Source organism: Nansenia antarctica, assembly GCF_963989245.1.
Source record: "Nansenia antarctica genome assembly, chromosome: 2".
In the NCBI taxonomy this organism is placed as follows: domain Eukaryota; kingdom Metazoa; phylum Chordata; class Actinopteri; order Argentiniformes; family Microstomatidae; genus Nansenia; species Nansenia antarctica.
The window spans coordinates 71,023,437-71,042,525 of record NC_137675.1 but is presented as its reverse complement, the minus strand read 5'-3'; the positions used below and the strand labels follow the sequence as shown (position 1 = coordinate 71,042,525).

At 44.5% G+C, this 19,089-nt stretch overlaps 1 protein-coding gene across 1 annotated transcript; it reads right to left on the bottom strand.

The window, feature by feature from the left end:
- Positions 1–3,632: 3,632 nt before the first annotated feature.
- On the bottom strand, positions 3,633–13,846 carry znf652 (zinc finger protein 652). The gene is made up of 5 exons (XM_080523747.1): positions 12,764–13,846; positions 11,933–12,080; positions 11,506–11,621; positions 8,718–8,862; positions 3,633–7,317 (listed from the first exon to the last, which is right to left on the bottom strand). The coding sequence occupies exons 1-5, from the start codon at positions 13,829–13,831 to the stop codon at positions 6,710–6,712; spliced, it is 2,085 nt and encodes a 694-aa protein (XP_080379873.1). The 5' UTR covers positions 13,832–13,846; the 3' UTR covers positions 3,633–6,709.
- Positions 13,847–19,089: the final 5,243 nt, after the last annotated feature.

The following is a 19,089-nucleotide window of genomic DNA, read 5'->3' as shown; positions in this document are numbered from 1 at the left end:
AGTGAACATGTCTAAATTGTGCCCAAAGTGTCAATATTTTGTGTGACCACCATTGTTATCTAGCACTGCTTTAACCCTCCTGGGCATGGAATTCACCAGAGCTGTACAGGTTGCTTCTGGAATCTTCTTCCACTCCTCCATGACGACATCACGGAGCCCACGGATGTTGGACACCTTGCACTCCTCCACCTTCCTCTTGAGGATGCCCCACATGTGCTCAATTGGGTTTAGGTCTGGAGACATACTTGGCCAGTCCATCACCTTAACCTTCAGCTTCTTCAGCAAGGCTGTTGTTATCTTGGAGGTGTGTTTAGGGTCATTATCATGTTGGAAAACTGCCCTACGGCCCAGTTTCCGAAGAGAGGGGATCATGCTCTGCTGCAGGATGTCACAGTATATATTGGAATTCATGTGTCCCTCAATGAAATGCAGCTCTCCAGAGTGCCGGCAGCACTCATGCAGCCCCAGACCATGATGCTGCCACCACCATGCTTGACTGTAGGCAAAACACATTTGTCTTGGTACTCCTCACCAGGGTGCCGCCACACACGCCGGACACCATCTGACCCAAATAGGTTTATTTTGGTCTCATCAGACCACAGGACATGGTTCCAGTAACTCATGTTCTTGGATTCATTGTCTTCAGCAAACTGTTTGCGGGCTTTCTTATGCATCGGTTTCAGAAGAGGCTTCTGTCTGGGGCGACGGCCATACAAACCGATTTGATGCAGTGTGCGGCGTATGGTCTGGGCACTGACAGGCTGACATCGTCACTTCTGCAACCTCTGCAGCAATGCTGGAAGCACTCGCACGTCTATTTTTGGAAACCAACCTCTGGATATGACGCTGAGCATGTGGACTCAACTTCTTTGGTCAACCCTGGCGAGGCCTGTTCCGAGTGGAACCTGTCCTGGAAAACCGCTGTATGATCTTAGCCACTGTGCTGCAACTCATTTTCAGGGTGTTGGCAATCTTCTTATAGCCAAGGCCATCTTTGTGAAGCGCAATAATCATTTTCAGCCGCTCAGAGAGTTCCTTGCCATGAGGTGCCATGTTGTCCAGCATTCAGAGAGAATTGTGCCCAAAACACCAAATTTAACAGCCCTGCTTATCATTTACACCTGAATCCTTGTAACACGAACGAGTCACATGACACCAGGGCGGGAAAACAACATCATTGGGCACAATTAGGACATGTTCACTATGGGGTGTACTCACTTTTGTTGCCAGCTGTTTAGACATTAACAGCTGTGTACTGAGTCATTTTCAAAGGACAATACATCTATACTGTTATTCAAGCAGCACACTGACTACTTTAAGTTATATAAAAGTTTCAGTAGGATAGTGTTATCCCCTGAAAGGATATAACAGAATATTTGCAAAAATCTAAAGGGTGTACTCACTTTTGATATACTGTATCACACCTGACAGCTACAGAATGAAAATGTGGCTGGTGGGGGTGGAGGGTGCCTTGCTGAGCGAGTGAAAAGTCAGCGACATTGACCCTGCAGCAGCCGGCCCTATCAGCCTCTTCCTCGCCCTCGCTCTTAATCTGCCTGCTCACAGAGATACAGCCTCCCTTCTGTCTCTCTACCAGAGGGGCTCCAGAATGACTAGCAGTACTTGGGAGGCCAACTATTTTCGAACACAGATGGGAGTGTAGACATATCTGGTGTGTTATTATCGCCCCCTCCCACTTGCGGTGCAAGTGTACGAACCTGACCACCCACTCGCTGCTGCCACCGTCAGTGGTGGTGAGTCACACTCTCTTCTCAGGTCGTGAATCTGCATAGCATGCTGTGACTCACCTCCTCTCTAATTGAACTTTTACTAACCCAGTGATATCAAGCACTGACAATATGATGGGGGAAAAGACTTTGAATCGATCTGCTCTGATATGCACTCAGGAATAATAACTATTACTATTAGTAGATTAGATTCTTACTAAATCTACTAACACATAGAAACAGAAAGGCAGAAAGGCAGACACACACGGAGTAATGGGTGGGGTGTCCTTTCTACCAGGTTGTTCTCGACCCCACCCCCCCCCCCCCCTTCTCTGCCCCTTGTATTCTACTGATCTTCACTTCCCTTTTTTAGTACTACAAAGCTATTTTAATCTCTCATGAACACTAACACCCATATCTCATGTAGGCAAACACGAGACAGTCTAGCTTTACAATACAGTATAATATATGACAATATACAGCATTTAGCACACTAGTAGCTACATGGAGGTGTCTAAAATCGATTTGATTGCAGCCGTGGTCAAACTCTGCATGGTCTGTGTTCACATTTCATTTCTATAGCTCTCTGGTCTCGGCAATATAAACTCCTGCTTCCTTCCCGCCGGGCAAACCTAGAGCTATTCATGTACGGTGGTTGTGTTTAATTGCCTGTAAACAGTTTGATTGCCCCAGTATGTGTTCATGCAGCGATTGTAATTAAAGCACATTTTCCCGGCGGAAGATCAGCTGTGTTCGGGCAGCCCTTTCATGCTTTTGCCAATATCTAATAATTCCTCAGTAAAATAAATGAATAATAAAGCCAAGAGCCAACGCCAATAATAAACCAAGATACACATGGTCTAAATGTTATGCTGATGTGTTTCTGGTGCCAGTTACACATGGTGTATTTGAACTATTTGAAACACATCAAGAGGTCAGGGTAAAGATTCACCTCCACCCCTGGAACATAGAGGAATTACCTCATGGCTCAATGGGTAACCGGGAGGGAGATAGAGAGAGAGAGAGAGAGATATCCTGTTTCATAATGCAGCTATGATCAGTATCACAGTAACTGTTGATACAACCACACACACCACTGCAAAAGCTCACAAAGATTAACAGAGTTCAGCTTTTCAAATGACCCTAAAGCATCACCAGACAAACAGAAAGGCTGGGGCAACCGCAGAGATGGAAAACTAAGAAGACCAAAGAAAAGAGGAAGACATGTTTTTACAGAACAAGCATGCAGGCCAAAGGGTTCACAAGGCAGCTGAACATTGAGTAACAAGTATTATGCGTTTCTAGGGTTAGGAATTAGAAGTCTGAGCGGATGGAGGCTGTATCAAAGAACATTACCAAGTAATCAAAATGGCACAAATCCCTGGGGGTGTCATGTGACTGTGTGGCTGCTAATACATCAGTTGAATCAATCCAACAAATTCACTTCTGATTCTCAACATGGAGTACCATTTCAACCACTTCTTTACCTGCCTTGGTGATTGTCACTTTACCTGATGAGCTTTGGACTGATTATGCAGCACAAAATGGCAGGACAAACTTCTTACTGATCAAAATAGAGAATGTCCATAATGCCTTTTCTCTGCATCATTTGGTTGTAGTTGCTACGAGAACAATGATGCACTGTAAAATAGTAAACCTATAGAAACACAACAACAACTAATATTGCAACACATAATGTGAGGTGAAGAGCAATCTTAGGCTGAAACTGTGGACTTTTATTTCCATAAGCAGAACAGATACTATTACTGCCCAGATGAATTGCTTATATTCACCATAATGCACATGAAGCTACTAGTAACACAGCATTTGACAGAGGAAAACACGACACCACACAAATGTGTGATAATTATGGCTACTCGTTTTTACTTCTGAAAGTTAGCAGAGAGTCTGTTAAATGTACATTATCAAAAAAGGCCCAACATTTCCACTTCTCCCCAACCTCCAAAAACAAACATAAAAAAAAAAAAGACAACCCAGGACATGATAAAGCTGCAATTTTGTACCAGATACTCACAATAATAAAATACGCAATGCTACATTAAGTGGTTAAAAATACAAAGGGGAAAAAAGTATATTGATTTTTTTTTTGTTTAAAACATCTTTAAAGAATATACATTGTTATTTTTCTTTAACTAGCCAGGATTTTAGTAGAAAGTGCATTCTATATAACAAAGAAAAAAGGAGGAGAATCATACAGTAAATTGGAAGAGAAAATGGTACATGACAAAGAGGGAGCTTGATATGAGCGCCTCAGCCAAAGAAAGAATGGATTTCAGATGAAGCAAGGAGGGGCTAGTGTAAAATCTCCAAAGTGGAACATCACTATCGCTCTTTGGGGTCCATATTAGAGCCAAAGTGAATTTCTTGACAGGAAAAGACAACAAAAACAAATATATGAACAAACAAAAATAAATGTCCTTCTTATGCCACAGTCCCTTCCACACTATCCACAATCTTGATTCTCCTCCTTCTCCTTGCCTTAAAAAACAGCCACTCACCAAATCAATCACCTCCTCCTGCACCCCACACATCACTCACTCTCTCCCACAATCCATCGTCAGTCCCTCCCTTCACTGCGCCTCACTCACGCAGCAGTAAAGTGCAGAGGATTCACACAAATGAAAAGGCTTCCAAAGTAAAAACAAATGTCAAAAAGACTCAGACTTAAAACATACTTAAACATTTTGAGCAACAGTAGTGAACTAGAAGGGGAATTATGGTTACTCTGATACAGGGGCCCTAAGGCAACGGCAAAATGTCTGTAGCTTTCAAAATTGAGTGGGGGAAGATGGGCGTCCTCTTTACACTGTTAAACCACTCAACTCAAGGACTAATTACCATCAACTTGTGGTGGTAGAGGGCCGTGCTAAAGGTACTGCTACTGTTCATCTCAAGTATCCCCAAAATATACAGATATGAGGTGCAGACCAGGTAAAAGCAGCTATTGACAGACAGAAGGGCTTCCAGACTTTTTTTTTTTACACACACACACACACACACACCTCCATGCTGTTCCTCAACATTGACAATCTGATAACAGTCTCAGATTTGAGTGAAGGAGGGGACAGCTCAACCCACTCAATAATCCGACGGGAGAACATTCATTCAGATTTACTAATCCGCCTTTTCCACTCCTGTCTGTCAGAACACCATACAACGGGACAGCGTGACATTCACACAAGCAAAAACATTACATTTACAAATGTGATTTCTTTCGACAACTTGAGTAAATGTATATCTATACAAGAAATGTAAATGTGTTAGAAATAGAAATACCATAGCCATTGCTTTATACGTTCCTATGACTTTGCACTAAACAGGATGTCTAGACTCTAGCGTGAGATGAGAACCATTCCTCAGTTTAATACGGAAAAAAGCACATTTTAAAAAAGAAGATGAGAAGAAAACATATTGATTGATAAACAGTTAGCCCATGCCATCATTCCATGGAGGCAACATTCAACAAATTCTGATTCATCCTTATTTGCCTTTGTGAGTGAGAACCCCAATGTGTGTAGAACCCCAATGTGTGTCGAACCACATACAGTATGAGTGAAACCAAGGTAATAAACCATTATATTACAAAAAAGGTTTTGCTTAACAGTGTCCTGATCCACAAAGAGCTGTGGAATATAGGCTGGTTGGGAAAAATACATGGTTTTCTGTTAACAATTGTGGTGAAAACAGGTCAGAACATGAGTACTGTCGAATGACCTTTCACACAGTGACCCGTATTATCTCAGCAGCAGCGGTAGGAGAAAGGGTGAATGAGGGGAAAAAAAGACATAGGAGAGAGAAAAGAGCATGTGAGTGAGTGAGCGAGAGAAACAGAGAGAGAGAGAGAGATCCAGGTTGGGTCATGTGTCTGACCCATCACAGTGGCAGTAATCTTAAAGCTGAAAAATAAGCATCTTTTAACAGTTTATGAAAGTAAAGGGTTAGTCAGAGTGATAACATAATGGTTTTTGTGTATCTGTATCTGTGTGTTTCCTTGTGTAAATATAAGAATGAGTTGTCATTCAGGTTCACCAGGTTTGTTGCACACAAAAAAAAACTGTTACGCAGCAGAGTATACTTTTCACATCTGCACCATAACACACAGAAAAACACTGACCCACACTGTGATGTCACGGAAGAAAACGGAAGAGATTAAGAATCATGTGTAGTACAGGAATGGAAAGCACCAATAAACCATCATTTGAATCTCTGTAGCAGAACCTTACTATATTATAATGAATCCAGATAAAAGTCCTTTAAAGAGCGTCCCCCCCTCCTCACTGTGAGCTATGGCACTGACTCTTGCCCTGGATGACCCTGTGAAGAATGCCCCTGGGGACAGTGGGAGGCCCAGTTTGAACTGAGACGGTAAACATTCATCAGAACAACCTTGAAGGCGCAGGGTTCCACGTTACCACCAGGCGTATAGAGGAGCGAAGACCATGGAGAGGACTTACGTTTAATCTAATACCTTGCGCTGTGCAACCGTTGTGTAAAATATGAAGAGCAAAGTTTATTAAAATAACCCCCAAAAAAGGCTCTGTTCTAATCCACTAACCTGGATAATACACATGTTGAAGAATAACACCAGCAGCCTTCCATGGAGAGGATATACTGTACACAAATACAAATGAACACGCAAGAAGAAAACTCACATCCTACCAATGGTGACATGTCCTCTAGGAATACAAGAGTTTCTGCTAGTTTTCTGCAGTTTTCTAATATGAGCTCATGAAAAGATATCAGCAAGAGGATGTAAAATCTGTGTGTCCGTTGACTTGGGTCCGTAAATGGGTCACTCACTTATCCAAAAGGGTGTACTGAGGGTGTATCGGCCTGTGTCTTTATAACACACAGATGTGTGCTCTGAGTGCGTATTGTCCATATAAGTCTTTGAGGGGATGTGAGAGGTGGGGAAGCGAGGTGTGGTGTGGCAGGCCTGGATCACAGGGTCTGCAGAAGGTTCAGTGGTGCTGGGGGGGTCCGGGGCCCTTGTCTGGGGGGGCCATGTGGCGCAGGTAGCTGCTGTCCTCATGCCCACAGTGGTTGAGGGGCTCACTCTTGAAGAGGGCTGGGGGTGGGGGCAGGTGGGAGACAGGGGGCACAGGCAGGTGGTGGGGGTGAAGCGGGGCGTGGTGGGGCGTGCTGCTGGGGTGGTGTGGGGCCGTGTGGTGGTGGGGGTGATGGTGAGAGGTGGGCGGCGAGTGCAGGTGCAGGTGAGAGAAGGTGTGTCCCGCCACGCCCCGTGGGAGAAGAGCACCCCCTGACGGGCTGAGGCCCAGGGGGGAGGAGGTGGTGGCGGCGGAGGGGGCGAGGCCAGGGCCGGAGGAGGAGGGGGCGTTGGCAGTGAGGTGGAGAGGCATGGGGAGGCTGCTGGCCTGCAGGCTCACAGGGCTGGTGACCCGGAAACACTTCTCCTTGTGGGCCTTGAGCATGTTGGAGAAGCGGAAGCGTTGGCCACACACGTCGCAGGGGTAGGGCTTCTCACCCGTGTGGGTGCGACGGTGGCGCTTCATGTTGGGCCGGCTGGTGAAGCTCTTCCCACAGATCTCACAGATGAAAGGCTTCTCTCCTGTAGGGCAACAAAGACAAGGACTGCGTGATTGAACATCACAGCCATGATTGAAGTGACAGAACTCTTTAGTGCGTCACTATCAACTGTCTGTTAAGAGTGGGCATCTGCTTGGTTGCAAAAAATGTCCCATCTGGCAAAGCTGTAGGAGCTAAGAGGAAGTTAACTTTCCCACTCATAAAAAAAACAGCGACTGACAGTTTTTCCTGTTGAAAATGCTAATGGTTTCTCTTGTGTGAGGGTCTTGGCTGTCAACCCACCCACTCAGCAGGAGGCGGTGGCAGTTCACACTTTAGAAGGAGATGAGATGTGAAATGAACAACGGATCTCTGTTGAAGTGCATGTCTCATTAACCCCTCTCAGATGGAGCCTTTCAACAGGCCTGCCACCACCCCCACACACACACACATCTATCCACAGCATGTTTAAGGGCTTTTTACAGCTTTTATTCCCCCGCCCCATGCTTTGTGAAGGTCCTTGAAACCATCAGTTTACGGTATGATGACAATTTAATGTTTAACTGTTTGTGTGAAGAATGTCTATGACCAAAAGCTCGCAATAAACGTAATTTTTTGCACAGTGTTTGAGTGTGCGGATGCTGTTATTTTGCACTCAACTGTTTGTGAGACAAATTAAAAAGGCTGTATGTAGTAGCCTTTTGTGAATATGTTGCATCTTCTATAAGTAAAAGTTCCCAAGGACATGGAAAACGTTGTGTGTGTGGAGTGTGCGCACTGCCCATTAAAGGGTATAACTGGGTGTGTCACCCACCACACAAGGCTAAATTGGTCAGCGGCGGCTAGGAGAAGAGAGGGAGAGGATAAAATAATTACACTTTACAAATAGAACCATCGGGGCCAATAGAGAGCAGGGAATCCACCCACAGTAGACTGAAGATGGACAGAATGTTTCGCTAAGTTCGGCTTTGGAGAGCAGAAAAGTGGTAGGGAAGAAAATTAAAGGAATGCAATGTAACATGTGTCTGCATAGTCATTATAAGTCAAAATGGACGAGAGGTTTAACTTTTATGTTTTGCCACCCTCTAATTACATAGAGTGGGCGAGGTCTCCCGACCCGTCTTTAGGCCGTTTCTTTCCTTTTTTAGAGTATCTACTGTATGGAGACTGACTGACTAGGGCCAGAGTCTGTCAAGGCCGTATTGTTTATGTCTGAAAGTATTTTGGACTTTCTAGGGCTGGCTTCCTAACAAACTAACATTTGAGTACTCAGTTAGGTTTCAAAACATTTCTGTAACAGAACAGGATCCAATGGCTTTCATGAAAAAGCTAGTCCTTGAACATTTGCGACTGTTGGTTTGTGTCTATCCGTGGATTCCTCTGTGCATGCATTAGAAAAGCAAGAGACAGTCTGAAAATGCATGTGACTGGTCTGTGTCTCACCCGTGTGTGTTTTCATGTGCTCGTCGAAGTACTGTTTCATGTTGAAGTCCTTGCCGCACCACTGGCACATGAACTGCTTGTGTCCGATGTGGATGCTCATGTGAGAGCGCAGCTGATACTTATACTGGAACCTCTCATCACAGTTCTGTAGGGACAGGAGAGACATGTAGACTGCATAGTACACCGGAACTGCCATTAATTACCCTACTACAGATAAAACACTGTTCCACATGTCGGCCCAATCCCAATTCACCCCTACGGCTTCGTTTTCACCCCTATGGCTTCGTTTTGCGCATTCACGTTTAGGGTAAGGGTGTCCCAATTCATATTTCATCAAGGGGTAGGGGGAGGGCTATCCACGGCTTCGTTTGGAGAATTTAAGAATCTACAGAAATCTGGTTTCGCTCTATGTAATGCGGAAGCCAGTGTCGTCATTTACTTTTTCTGTAATTACTTATTAATAAAGATTTGAACAATTATGATAACCATCTTATTATCTTAGGTTTATGTCATTTCAATGCATTATAGACCTTTTCTTTATAACAAGCATAACAAAAGAATCGCTGTTATGCCAACATGCTGTGTCTAATGTTACAGGCTGATTTGTGCATGACAGTCGCGCATATTGACATATTTCCATGGCATATGACACTTACTAATGTCATTTCAATGCATTATAGACTTTCTTTACAACAAGCATAAAAAATGTGCTTATGCCGAGGTGCTGTGCCTATGCTTAACATAGACCATCCCACAGTCCAGCGCGCTCGGGTTTAGCAGTAGAGGACTGGTACCTGGGCACTTACATTAGACTATAAAAGCAAGACACCGGAGCACTCATATCTGCACCAATGAAGCGTCAAGCGTAGCCTTCCCATAGAAATACATCGGTGCGCGATTCACATTTCAGAGATGTACAATCATGTTTATTTAGAAATAAATTATTACCTGTGGCGTTTGACAGCGGATGATGGTAGACATATTTAATGTAAAGTTATCTATCTAACGTTAGGCTGATTTGTGCATGATAGGCGCGCATTTTGACCTAGTTCCATCGCATTTTCCCCCCTCAATGGTATATGACGCTATAGTTGTATAGCGGGACTTCTTAAACCAAAACAACCCGCAGTCTCATCCGAGCAGTTGTTATTATGTAATATTATTGATGGATGTGCCATTTTTGATGGAGAACAGAGAGCGGGAGACTCATCAAGGAGCATGTAGTTGACTAATGCAGTCGACAGTGGCTGTTTCTCCAGCGTTCCTGTCACATCAGATTTTTCGGAACGGCATAAAAATAAATCAGCGCTCACTGTAATTCATGCATTTTTCCATGTTTCCCTTTGATGGCATATGACGCCGGAAATTTCACTAAAGTTCAGCCGCGAAGTTGTTGCACTGTTGTCCTATATCAGTGCAGACTGGCAGGGTAGGAGCACAGGTTTCATACAGGTTAGAGCGCCGTTATTCTGTCATGGTCTGATAATGAAGCATTGTTCTTTTTTATTTGATGACTTGTTTGATCGATTGATAGCGTAAAACTTAAGTTGTGAATGAATCGCAAGCGTCAATGCTTTTCTATGATACTACTGATGACGTATCAGGGTCTTGAAGGGTTGTCCCATGTCATAGGGAACGATTTCAACCACTATGGCTTGCGGTTCTGTTCCGAGGCCTTGGCTCAAAAGCGAGTGGCACTCGAAAACGAGCCATAGACGTAGAAAAGGGAATCGGGATTGGGCCGTAGACTCCACTATACCGGCAGTAAAACACTCAGAGAGTCGTAGCTAGGTATCTAGTACCCTTTAATAACCATGTAATCACATGTTAGTGAAACGATGGAGCAGCCCCACCCATACACCCAGGTCCATGCTCCCGGACCACTCCCCCTTCATGTGGTTGGCCACAATGAGGCCTGGGAGAGGCTCCAAACTAGTACCTGCTTCCTCTGGAGATCTGTGTCTGTGCCAGCAGCTAATGTTTGACAAAAATAAGACTGGAAATCTCTGGATTAAAGCAGTATGCGGAACTATAAACCAAGTGTGCAAGTACATCCATCATATAGTTGGATTAAAAATTGTTTAAATCCATAAAGTTGGATTCAAAACTGTTTTCAGTCCCCAGTTATTCGGTACACCGTGTGTATTTACAGTCTGCTAATGTTTGACATGGAACAGACCGTACTACTTCGAACAGCCCATACTTTCTCTGACTACGCAAGAAGAATCATAATCATGTGGGTGACAGTTTACCCGTATGCAATCAAGTGTGTCTCAGTTGAATACTAATGAACTTTGGGGCATTACAAAACAAACAGCCCATGTCTAAAATGGGTCAATTCTCAGTTTGTGTGGGTAAGGCAAACCTCAACCAGTTGTCAGTCAATATTTAAGAAGAGTATTCAAATATACAAATAAATTAATACATTTTGAAAAGAGAATACTTTGTTTCAACAGGATTGAAATGTACACTGTCCTTATTGAACAAATATTGCAATTAAATCATATAAAGCATACTCTATAAATGGAATAGAGTAATTTACACAATCTTAATGTGTACACAAAGCCAAGTACTGTATGTTCATGGAAACGGAAGAGGAGCACTGTTTTAATAGGCCAAAAATAGGTACTCTTTGTAAATAGGATGAGGTACTAAAACAAGATGATGATGATGATGATGATGAGGGGAAAGGGAAATCATCCAAAGCACTTTCCCCTGGTTAATATTGTTACGAATTCCATGACATGACTGGATTTCCCCAGACTGTGTGTGGCACTGTGTATCTCACCTCACAGCGGAAAGGCTTCTCTCCAGAGTGCTGGAGCGAGTGCACCTTCAGAGACATGCTGCGCTTAAATGACTTTCCACACGTCTCACAGGTGAACGGCATGTCCTTGGTGTGGGCTAGAGAGAGACCCCGAGAGAGAGAGAGAGAGAGAGAGAGAGAGAGAGAGAGAGAGAGAGAGAGAGAGAGAAAGACCCAAAGAGAGATCAAATGGGGTCATGAACAGGGGCTAATAGTGTACAGTAGGTGCTTACAAACAGTGGGGTTCAAACAAAACAGGGAATCATGGTCTGCCCATCACAGAGAGGAATAACAATAAAGGGCAGTAATGAGGGAGGGATATGAAGCTTGTGAGGGATATGGTGTATATACCCTTCGGGACATAACGTGGTAACGAAGAGCAGAAGCAGAAAAGTTGAGTTCCACCTACCAACCATGTGCTTGCGGACATGCGCCATGGTGTAGAACTTCTTCTCACAGATTTCACAGGCAAACTTCTTCTCAGCGTAGCCATGCACAATCTTAATGTGCTCGTGCAGCGACCACAGCTTCTTGAAGGACTTGTTGCAGGAAACACACTGAGCAGTGGGACACACACACACACACACACACACACACACACACACACACACACACACACACACACACACACACACAGACAGATATACACACACACACACACACACACACACACACACAAACAGATACACTAAGAAACAGGTAAAGGTCATTGTGGTTCTGTAATATTAATCACCAGACACACTGACACAAAGAGCTCGCATCCTTTTCAAATGCAATATCCAGAAACTCTCTTCAGAGCAAATACAGTCAAACTGCACAGCGCCTGGAGCTGCAGGTGCAGATGGTATTCAGACACAGACCTCAGAGAAATAACTTGTCTAGTCTTGTTTCTCAGGCTCTGACTCCCCCTGCTGGCCCAGGCTTTCCCTACATCCTAAATAAAATCTCACTCAACCCAGTCTGCAGTGGACGGGCTCAATTGAGTTGCAATTGCTCAATGAATTCACTTCCTCTGAGTCATTACTAGCAGCATGTTAGTTATTTCTTTCCAAATGTCTTGATTATGATCACAATGACAACAACTAACTCAGTCAATTCAGAAATCATATCGCTCACCGAGTACAACTTAAAAAGGAATCGTACAGTTTTGGTTGATTATGTCAAGGCTCAAATTGGAGCATAATGAGGTTATTGTTTGGAAATACAACAGTGAGACTCTCTTCCTCTCCTCCCTACCTACCTGGATGTTCTTCTCACAGTCGGTCTGCTGGTGTAAGGCCAGCTCACTCTCCAGGACAAACTTCTTGCCACACTTGTCACAGATCTGCATGCGCCTGTGCGTGACATTCATGTGCTTCTCCAGGTACCAGCGTGTGTTGAACACACGCGGGCACTTCTCGCAGGCCAGCGTCTCCCTCTCCTCCCCGTCCCCTTTGCCCCCTGCCGCCGTGGCCGAGGCAGTGCTGCCAGAGGAGCCGGCTGCCTTCGCCTCCTTGGCAGACTTGCGCTTCCTCTTGGGCGGCTCGGCGCTCTTCCGTCGCCCCCTGGTGGTCATGCCAGTGGTAGCAGTGCTCAAGGTTGTTCGCCGGCTCTTCCTCTGTGGAGTGGTGATATCACGCCTTGCTCTCTTGGCCCTCGTTCTTCGGCTCTCTATCTCTTCTTCTTCCTCCTCCTCCTCATCCTCCTCATCCTCTTCTTCTTCTTCCTCCTCCTCCTCCTCCACAGGACTCTCTTCTTCTTCCTCCTCCTCCTCCTCCTCTTCGTCATCGTCGTCCTCTTCCTCACTACCATGTCCCTCTGAGACATCAGTTTGGGGGCCAGTTTTGTTGTCCCCCTTTGATACATTAAGTGTTTGATTGTTCAGGTTGACCTCTACGATGATCTGCGCCCGCTTGAAGGACTCTTCCTCCTCGCCGTCCTCACCCTCCTCTTCCTCATCTTCCTCCTCCGATTCCTCTGAGTCCTCAGAAGTGCCTCCATTGCCTGTCTGGGCCCCCTGTGCATCCCCCTCTTGCCCTGCTCCCACCTCTCTGTAGTACTGCTGATGCTGGGAGGTGACATGCTGAGGGAGCTGCTGACCAGGGGCCTGGTCCCCCATGGGGGTTTTGGCGGCCATTTTGTTGTCCACTAGCACAGAGTAAGGCTTTCCCCCGCCCTCCCGCTTGTACACTTTGCCAGCTAGGTCGAGATCTGGGGTGGAGGAGTGGTAGTAGGACTGGGACACCTGCGTCCTGCGCCCTTCCTCCTGGGACATCACTTCTGCGCTGGACACGGACACGTCTTCCTTGAGGCTCTGGCAGGATTTCATGAGACTAAAACGGGATGGTAGCACAAAGTTATGTGCAATATAGATTTTTTTCTAAACAAACTGTCCTTCCCTCCTAGTATCCTAAGGAGGGGTAGGGGGAACCAAACCAATCCCCCACCCCTCCCGCCACTAAGGAGAAAGGAAGCCGGGGGTAAAAGAGAGAAACCTTCACCCCGACTCAAAGAGGGCATCCATGCTCTCCACGGTAGGCAAGGAAACCAGAGTGAGTGACACTCTGTTGCAGCTTTGTTCCATAAGCTTCTATCAGGTTCGACTGATATCAAAGCTTTAATCTCTCGGGGGTTCAGGTGCTACGGCGGCCGTCACGGCTCTACCTCACACAGACAAGGTTTCACTTTTCCCAAGTTCCAAAACTCTTGGGGTTTGGCTTCAGACTTGAAGTGGCTATCAAGCCGTGTTAGGGCTTCACGCTTTACGCTTCAGGTTTGACAGCGAGTGTTTATGCCGGCCTCAGAGCTGCAGTCAGAACCTCTGTGCCTCAGGTCAGGAGCCATCTGCAATCCGCCACCTGCGAGAGGAAGAGAAAAAAGAAAGGAATTAAAGCGATTAAATTGAGAGGAAGAGTGGTGTAGTCTCTAACAGAGCAGGTGTCTCTAAAGTGAAACTACAACCTAAGTAAGGTGTTATAAACCGAGACTACGCCACGCTTCACCACTACAGTTTCAGTGCAGTGTGAACAACAAAACCACAGGCTTCAGAGCTGTCAGCGAGCGTAACCCCAAATGCTCTCCTTCTCCTCTCTTCACAACAGATCTGTATCTCCTAAAGTCACAAATATCACACACAACCATCTGCAAAACTGACTACTTTTTATTTTTCTTCTTTTTTTAACCATCTCATTGCACCATTCATTGATCGCATCATTCAAGGTCCTTATCTAGCAACTCAATATCATAGCTATTCAACTCAATAGATCTCAGTAACCACAGCATCAAATCTCAAGACCTGAATCACCGCTTTCACAATGTAATAACAATTCACCACAACTGCACCAAATTCATTCATATTCATAGTGGTAGTATGACACTATTGTGATTCATTCATCTGATAAGAAATAGTTTTCCAGTAACATAAAAACATACCTGATTTCACCAATGTCAAAAATGCACCTCGTACTCTGATTACAGGGTGCAAACAGGATTATTTCAATGTGTGTGTGATTTGCGCTCACTATATATAGGCTACCTGCACACACCTACAAACATTTGCCTACACAAACATACACACACACCCACCTAATGTGGCAGTTACAGAGCACAAATCAACCACAGCCAAGGAGCTGTACTCTGAGCACAACCACAGGAAACTGTATATACGATTATGTGTGTGTGAATACCGTACGAATAGCCGATGTGTCTCCCAGTGCATGTGTACAAGTGAGCAAAGAGGCTATACGAGTGAGCTTCAGATTAAGCTTCCTCCATTCTTGTTTACAGTTTATTTGCTTTGGGGATTGGTTAGAGATTTGTCTATGGCATAAAGTTAGAAAATGTATATAGGATCTACTGTCTATATGCATGCAACTGTCACCTTGACATTGTCCCTTTGGTGACACTAGTTGACACCCCAGATAACCTCAGTCACTGTGCATGGATGGTGAGTCATCAGCACTGGGGTGGGTTTCCTTACTCCACAACGACTTTGAGGCACAAAAAATATTTCCTCTCTTGTAAACAATAAACATCCTCTGCTCAAACTGCCGATACAAGTCCTCCCTTGTCTGTCCCCTTCAGCACCATTTCCCATCTCCTGTGGCAGAAAATCTAACTTCCTTCTACTAGCATTGTGACAGCCAATGGCCCCTGGTCCTAGCATAGATTTAATTTTCTTATGATGACTGATGGATAGATGATTCGCTTACAACAAATAGATTTGTCTAAGTCGCTTTGGATAAAAGCGTCTGCTAAATGGCAAAAATGTAAACGCATGCAGCTGCACACAATCCATGCAAACCTACTACACACACATATCAATCAATTGTGCAAGGAGACTCAAGAGATGCATGCATTATACAGTATAGGCATCTACACAGACTGACACCACCTTTCTTCCTGCTCACCGTCTGTGCAGATTGGAGACCATATCTATGAAAGATAATGGGCCTGGTTGTTTCTAATGTAACAGCTGGTTATGATGTACATGACAGGGAACGTAGGGTCAAGACACAGACAGTGGTGAGCCCTCTGTGGGGGGGGGGGTGTGTGTGCGTGTGTTGAATTAGCGTTCCTGTTGTGTGTGTGTGTGTGTGTGTGTGTGTGTGTGTATTGTACAGAGAAGGATGGGCAATATGTGAATGTCTCCAGATATTTCTATGCATACCCTGCCTTTAATACGGGCAGGTTTTTGAAGGCTCATATCTATAGGATGTGATATGGTTGAGACAGACGACCTAAGAAATTACTAGACAAAGTAAATCAAATCTAGCTCACACATCATAGCTGTTTTGACCGTTAGTACCATCTGACAGAATGTGAAGCAGGACAGAGAGCCAAGCAAACATTCCACAATAACCCCAAAACACACACACACACACACACACACACACACACACACACACACACAGCTGAGGTTATGCGACCCCTGTTTAGTTAAATCCTAACACCCGCTCTTCTTGAGAGATGAATCACTTCTGAGTTTCACTCACATTGAAAGAGCACAACCCTTTGATGTGGGAAGCAGGAAAAGATACTACTGTGTTAGCCTATATCAGTGGTAATTACACCATTACCGTGTCAGATCTTGAGGTCAAATTCAGTGTACCGTTGATTGTTTGTGACTGCGTTTTTCAGTTTTAGGTAGTTTCAGAAGATAAACTTTGCCCCCCCGGGGTGCTGAGTGGTGTAGCACACTAATAATGCACTTATCATCGCAAGGTTCCTGGTTCGATTCTGACATCAGAAGCAGAATTATTTTATTTGGCCATGTGTATTTGCACAGGAAATTGACTTGGTGCGGTTGGTGCATAGGACATAAAAACAACAATATATAAGCAAAAATAAATAATAATTACATAATTTTAAAAAAGCAAAAAAAAAAGCAATACATTATGTAGACTGTACATAAATCATCTCCGCTGTAGGCAGACTCTGTGTTTCACCATTTCATTTTATTTTAATGTCATCTTTTCGAGTAGTGATCAGCAACAGACTTCAATTCAATTTCCGACCCTCTCCATTCATGCTTAACTGAGCTAACGACAAACCAAACCACACCAATTTATTGTATGACATCACAAGGGGCCTAGGTGGCCTTTAGGCTCTGGACTTGAGTGAGAATGAGAGAGCTGAAAGGAGGAGAGAGCGAGACTTAAGGGGATGTGCATGATAGGTTCAAATCCTGTGCAGACAATTACAGCTGACTCCTAAGTTGCATGCAGATAATGTGAACAACGGCGAACGTTCAAAATGAGGCTTTCATGGACCATTTCCATGCATTTATTTGCAGCATTTGAATCCACCCTCCCCCTCTATCTGAACTTTAACATGAGCTTTTCCTTTCACAGCTTTGAGAGAAACGTGTGAGGGTTCATATTCCTGACTCCAAACTCATAAGAGCATGACCAGCTCACTGAGTGGCTCACAGCAGGGCTACTCATGCCCCTGTCAGGTATTTGGGCTTTAAGCCTTTCCAGAGGTATAGATAGTAGAGCAGCTCAGGAGTACCCAATGAACATGCTTTAAACCTCTCTGGGCCTCTGCTCTCTTCCATTACTACCTCACAGCATGCAGCCTACATGTATTTCCTACATCACATTCACCCTTCTCCCTGAACTGAAGAGAAGAGTGAGGGAGTATTCAGGTAGAATGAATGCATCCTAGGCAATGTCTGATGTGGTACATCAGATGAAACAAAAAGCAACAATGAAAGCCGCAAAACTAAAAGCACTATTTCGCAATGATGAGTGAATTACTAGGCCTAGTCTTATGCTGGACTGTCAGAGAAGACCAATGCAAGCAAGATCAAACAAGTATTATGAAATGCCTGTCCAATGCAATGTCTTATTATAGTGATCAAAACGTTTGGACAACATTAAGTAAATATGAGGCACTAAACTGTCCTCAATAAAGCAAGACTTTTTGTCTGGCAAGGTTGCCTCTGTGGGCCTAAATCACCGCTGACACTATGATGCATTCCTTTGCCTCCCTCTCAAACTGGATAGCTAGCAGCAAACTAGCACGAATCATGGAACTGCCTGCCATCACTCTGGCCTAGCTGTGTTAGCGAGCGAACTGGCTAGATTAGCTAGTTTTGGAGTCAAGATGATATTCGTGCACGCTAGCTAATGCGCAGATATATTTCTCTCTCTCCAAATAAGACAATAGACAACACGTTGATTGTTCTATAGGTTATACTATCAGGTCGTTAAGACAACACGACACACAGTCTGTGTTAGGCAACTTTTTAAAAATAGACGCAAAGAAAGGGTTAAACAAAAAGGAAACATTGGCTGGACCAGACGGTCGGCAGGCCGTGCGGCTAGCCAACTTCTTATTAGCGAGCTAGTTAGCGAGCCGCAGTGACGACTGGACAGATGCGTTCATTTCAAGCTGATAGCTCAAGGCACGCTAGCAAGCTAGCAAACAAAGCCCATTCTATTCACCAGCTAGACATCTAGTTTTATGTTGGACATGTGTTATCAAGCTCGCCACCGCTCTGTCCATTTAACCACAAAAGAATGCTAGCTAGCTAGCTCCTGCAAATGTTAATGACCACCATGACACACGGCTAGCTGGCTAATCCGAATTGCAAACGACTTTCACTCTTTTTTTTTTTTAACCCAAAACCGCCCAGATTTTAATCGTTTGATCTGACCTTTTACACAACTCCAGTAGTTTGCAGCAGCATATCTTGATGCATTATTGTTAACAACCAATGGTAAATCCATGCCAATCTTTGTTTATAAAATGGTTTTAGCAGTCATGCAAAAATGGTTTAATAAAATTCCCCTCTTCCCTAACAAAAACCTACCACTAGCTTTGCTTGCTATCCACTCACATCGAACGCTCTGACAGTTCGCTTGCTTGATACTAATCGAGACATAATCGAATCTGTGCAATTATCAATTCCTTCGGCTTTGTCTTGCCTCGTCAGTGATTGTCATCTTTTAAAAGAAATACAAAAAGGAAAATAACTTGTAGCAAGATCTTGTGTTGCATACTCACCCACGGAGAGAGCGCCCTCTTTCTCATTTCGTGCAATCAGAGTTGCAGGGATTCAGGACTGCTGCAGACGCTTCT

Coding starts and splice junctions, on each gene's coding strand:
- znf652 (XM_080523747.1), bottom strand. CDS start 13,831: ATGAAATCCTGCCAGAGCCTCAAGGAAGACGTGTCCGTGTCCAGCGCA. Junction 11,622..11,932: donor TGTCCGCAAGCACATGGTTG/GTAGGTGGAACT, acceptor GTCTCTCTCTAG/CCCACACCAAGGACATGCCG. Junction 7,318..8,717: donor GCACATGAAAACACACACGG/GTGAGACACAGA, acceptor GTTGCCCTACAG/GAGAGAAGCCTTTCATCTGT.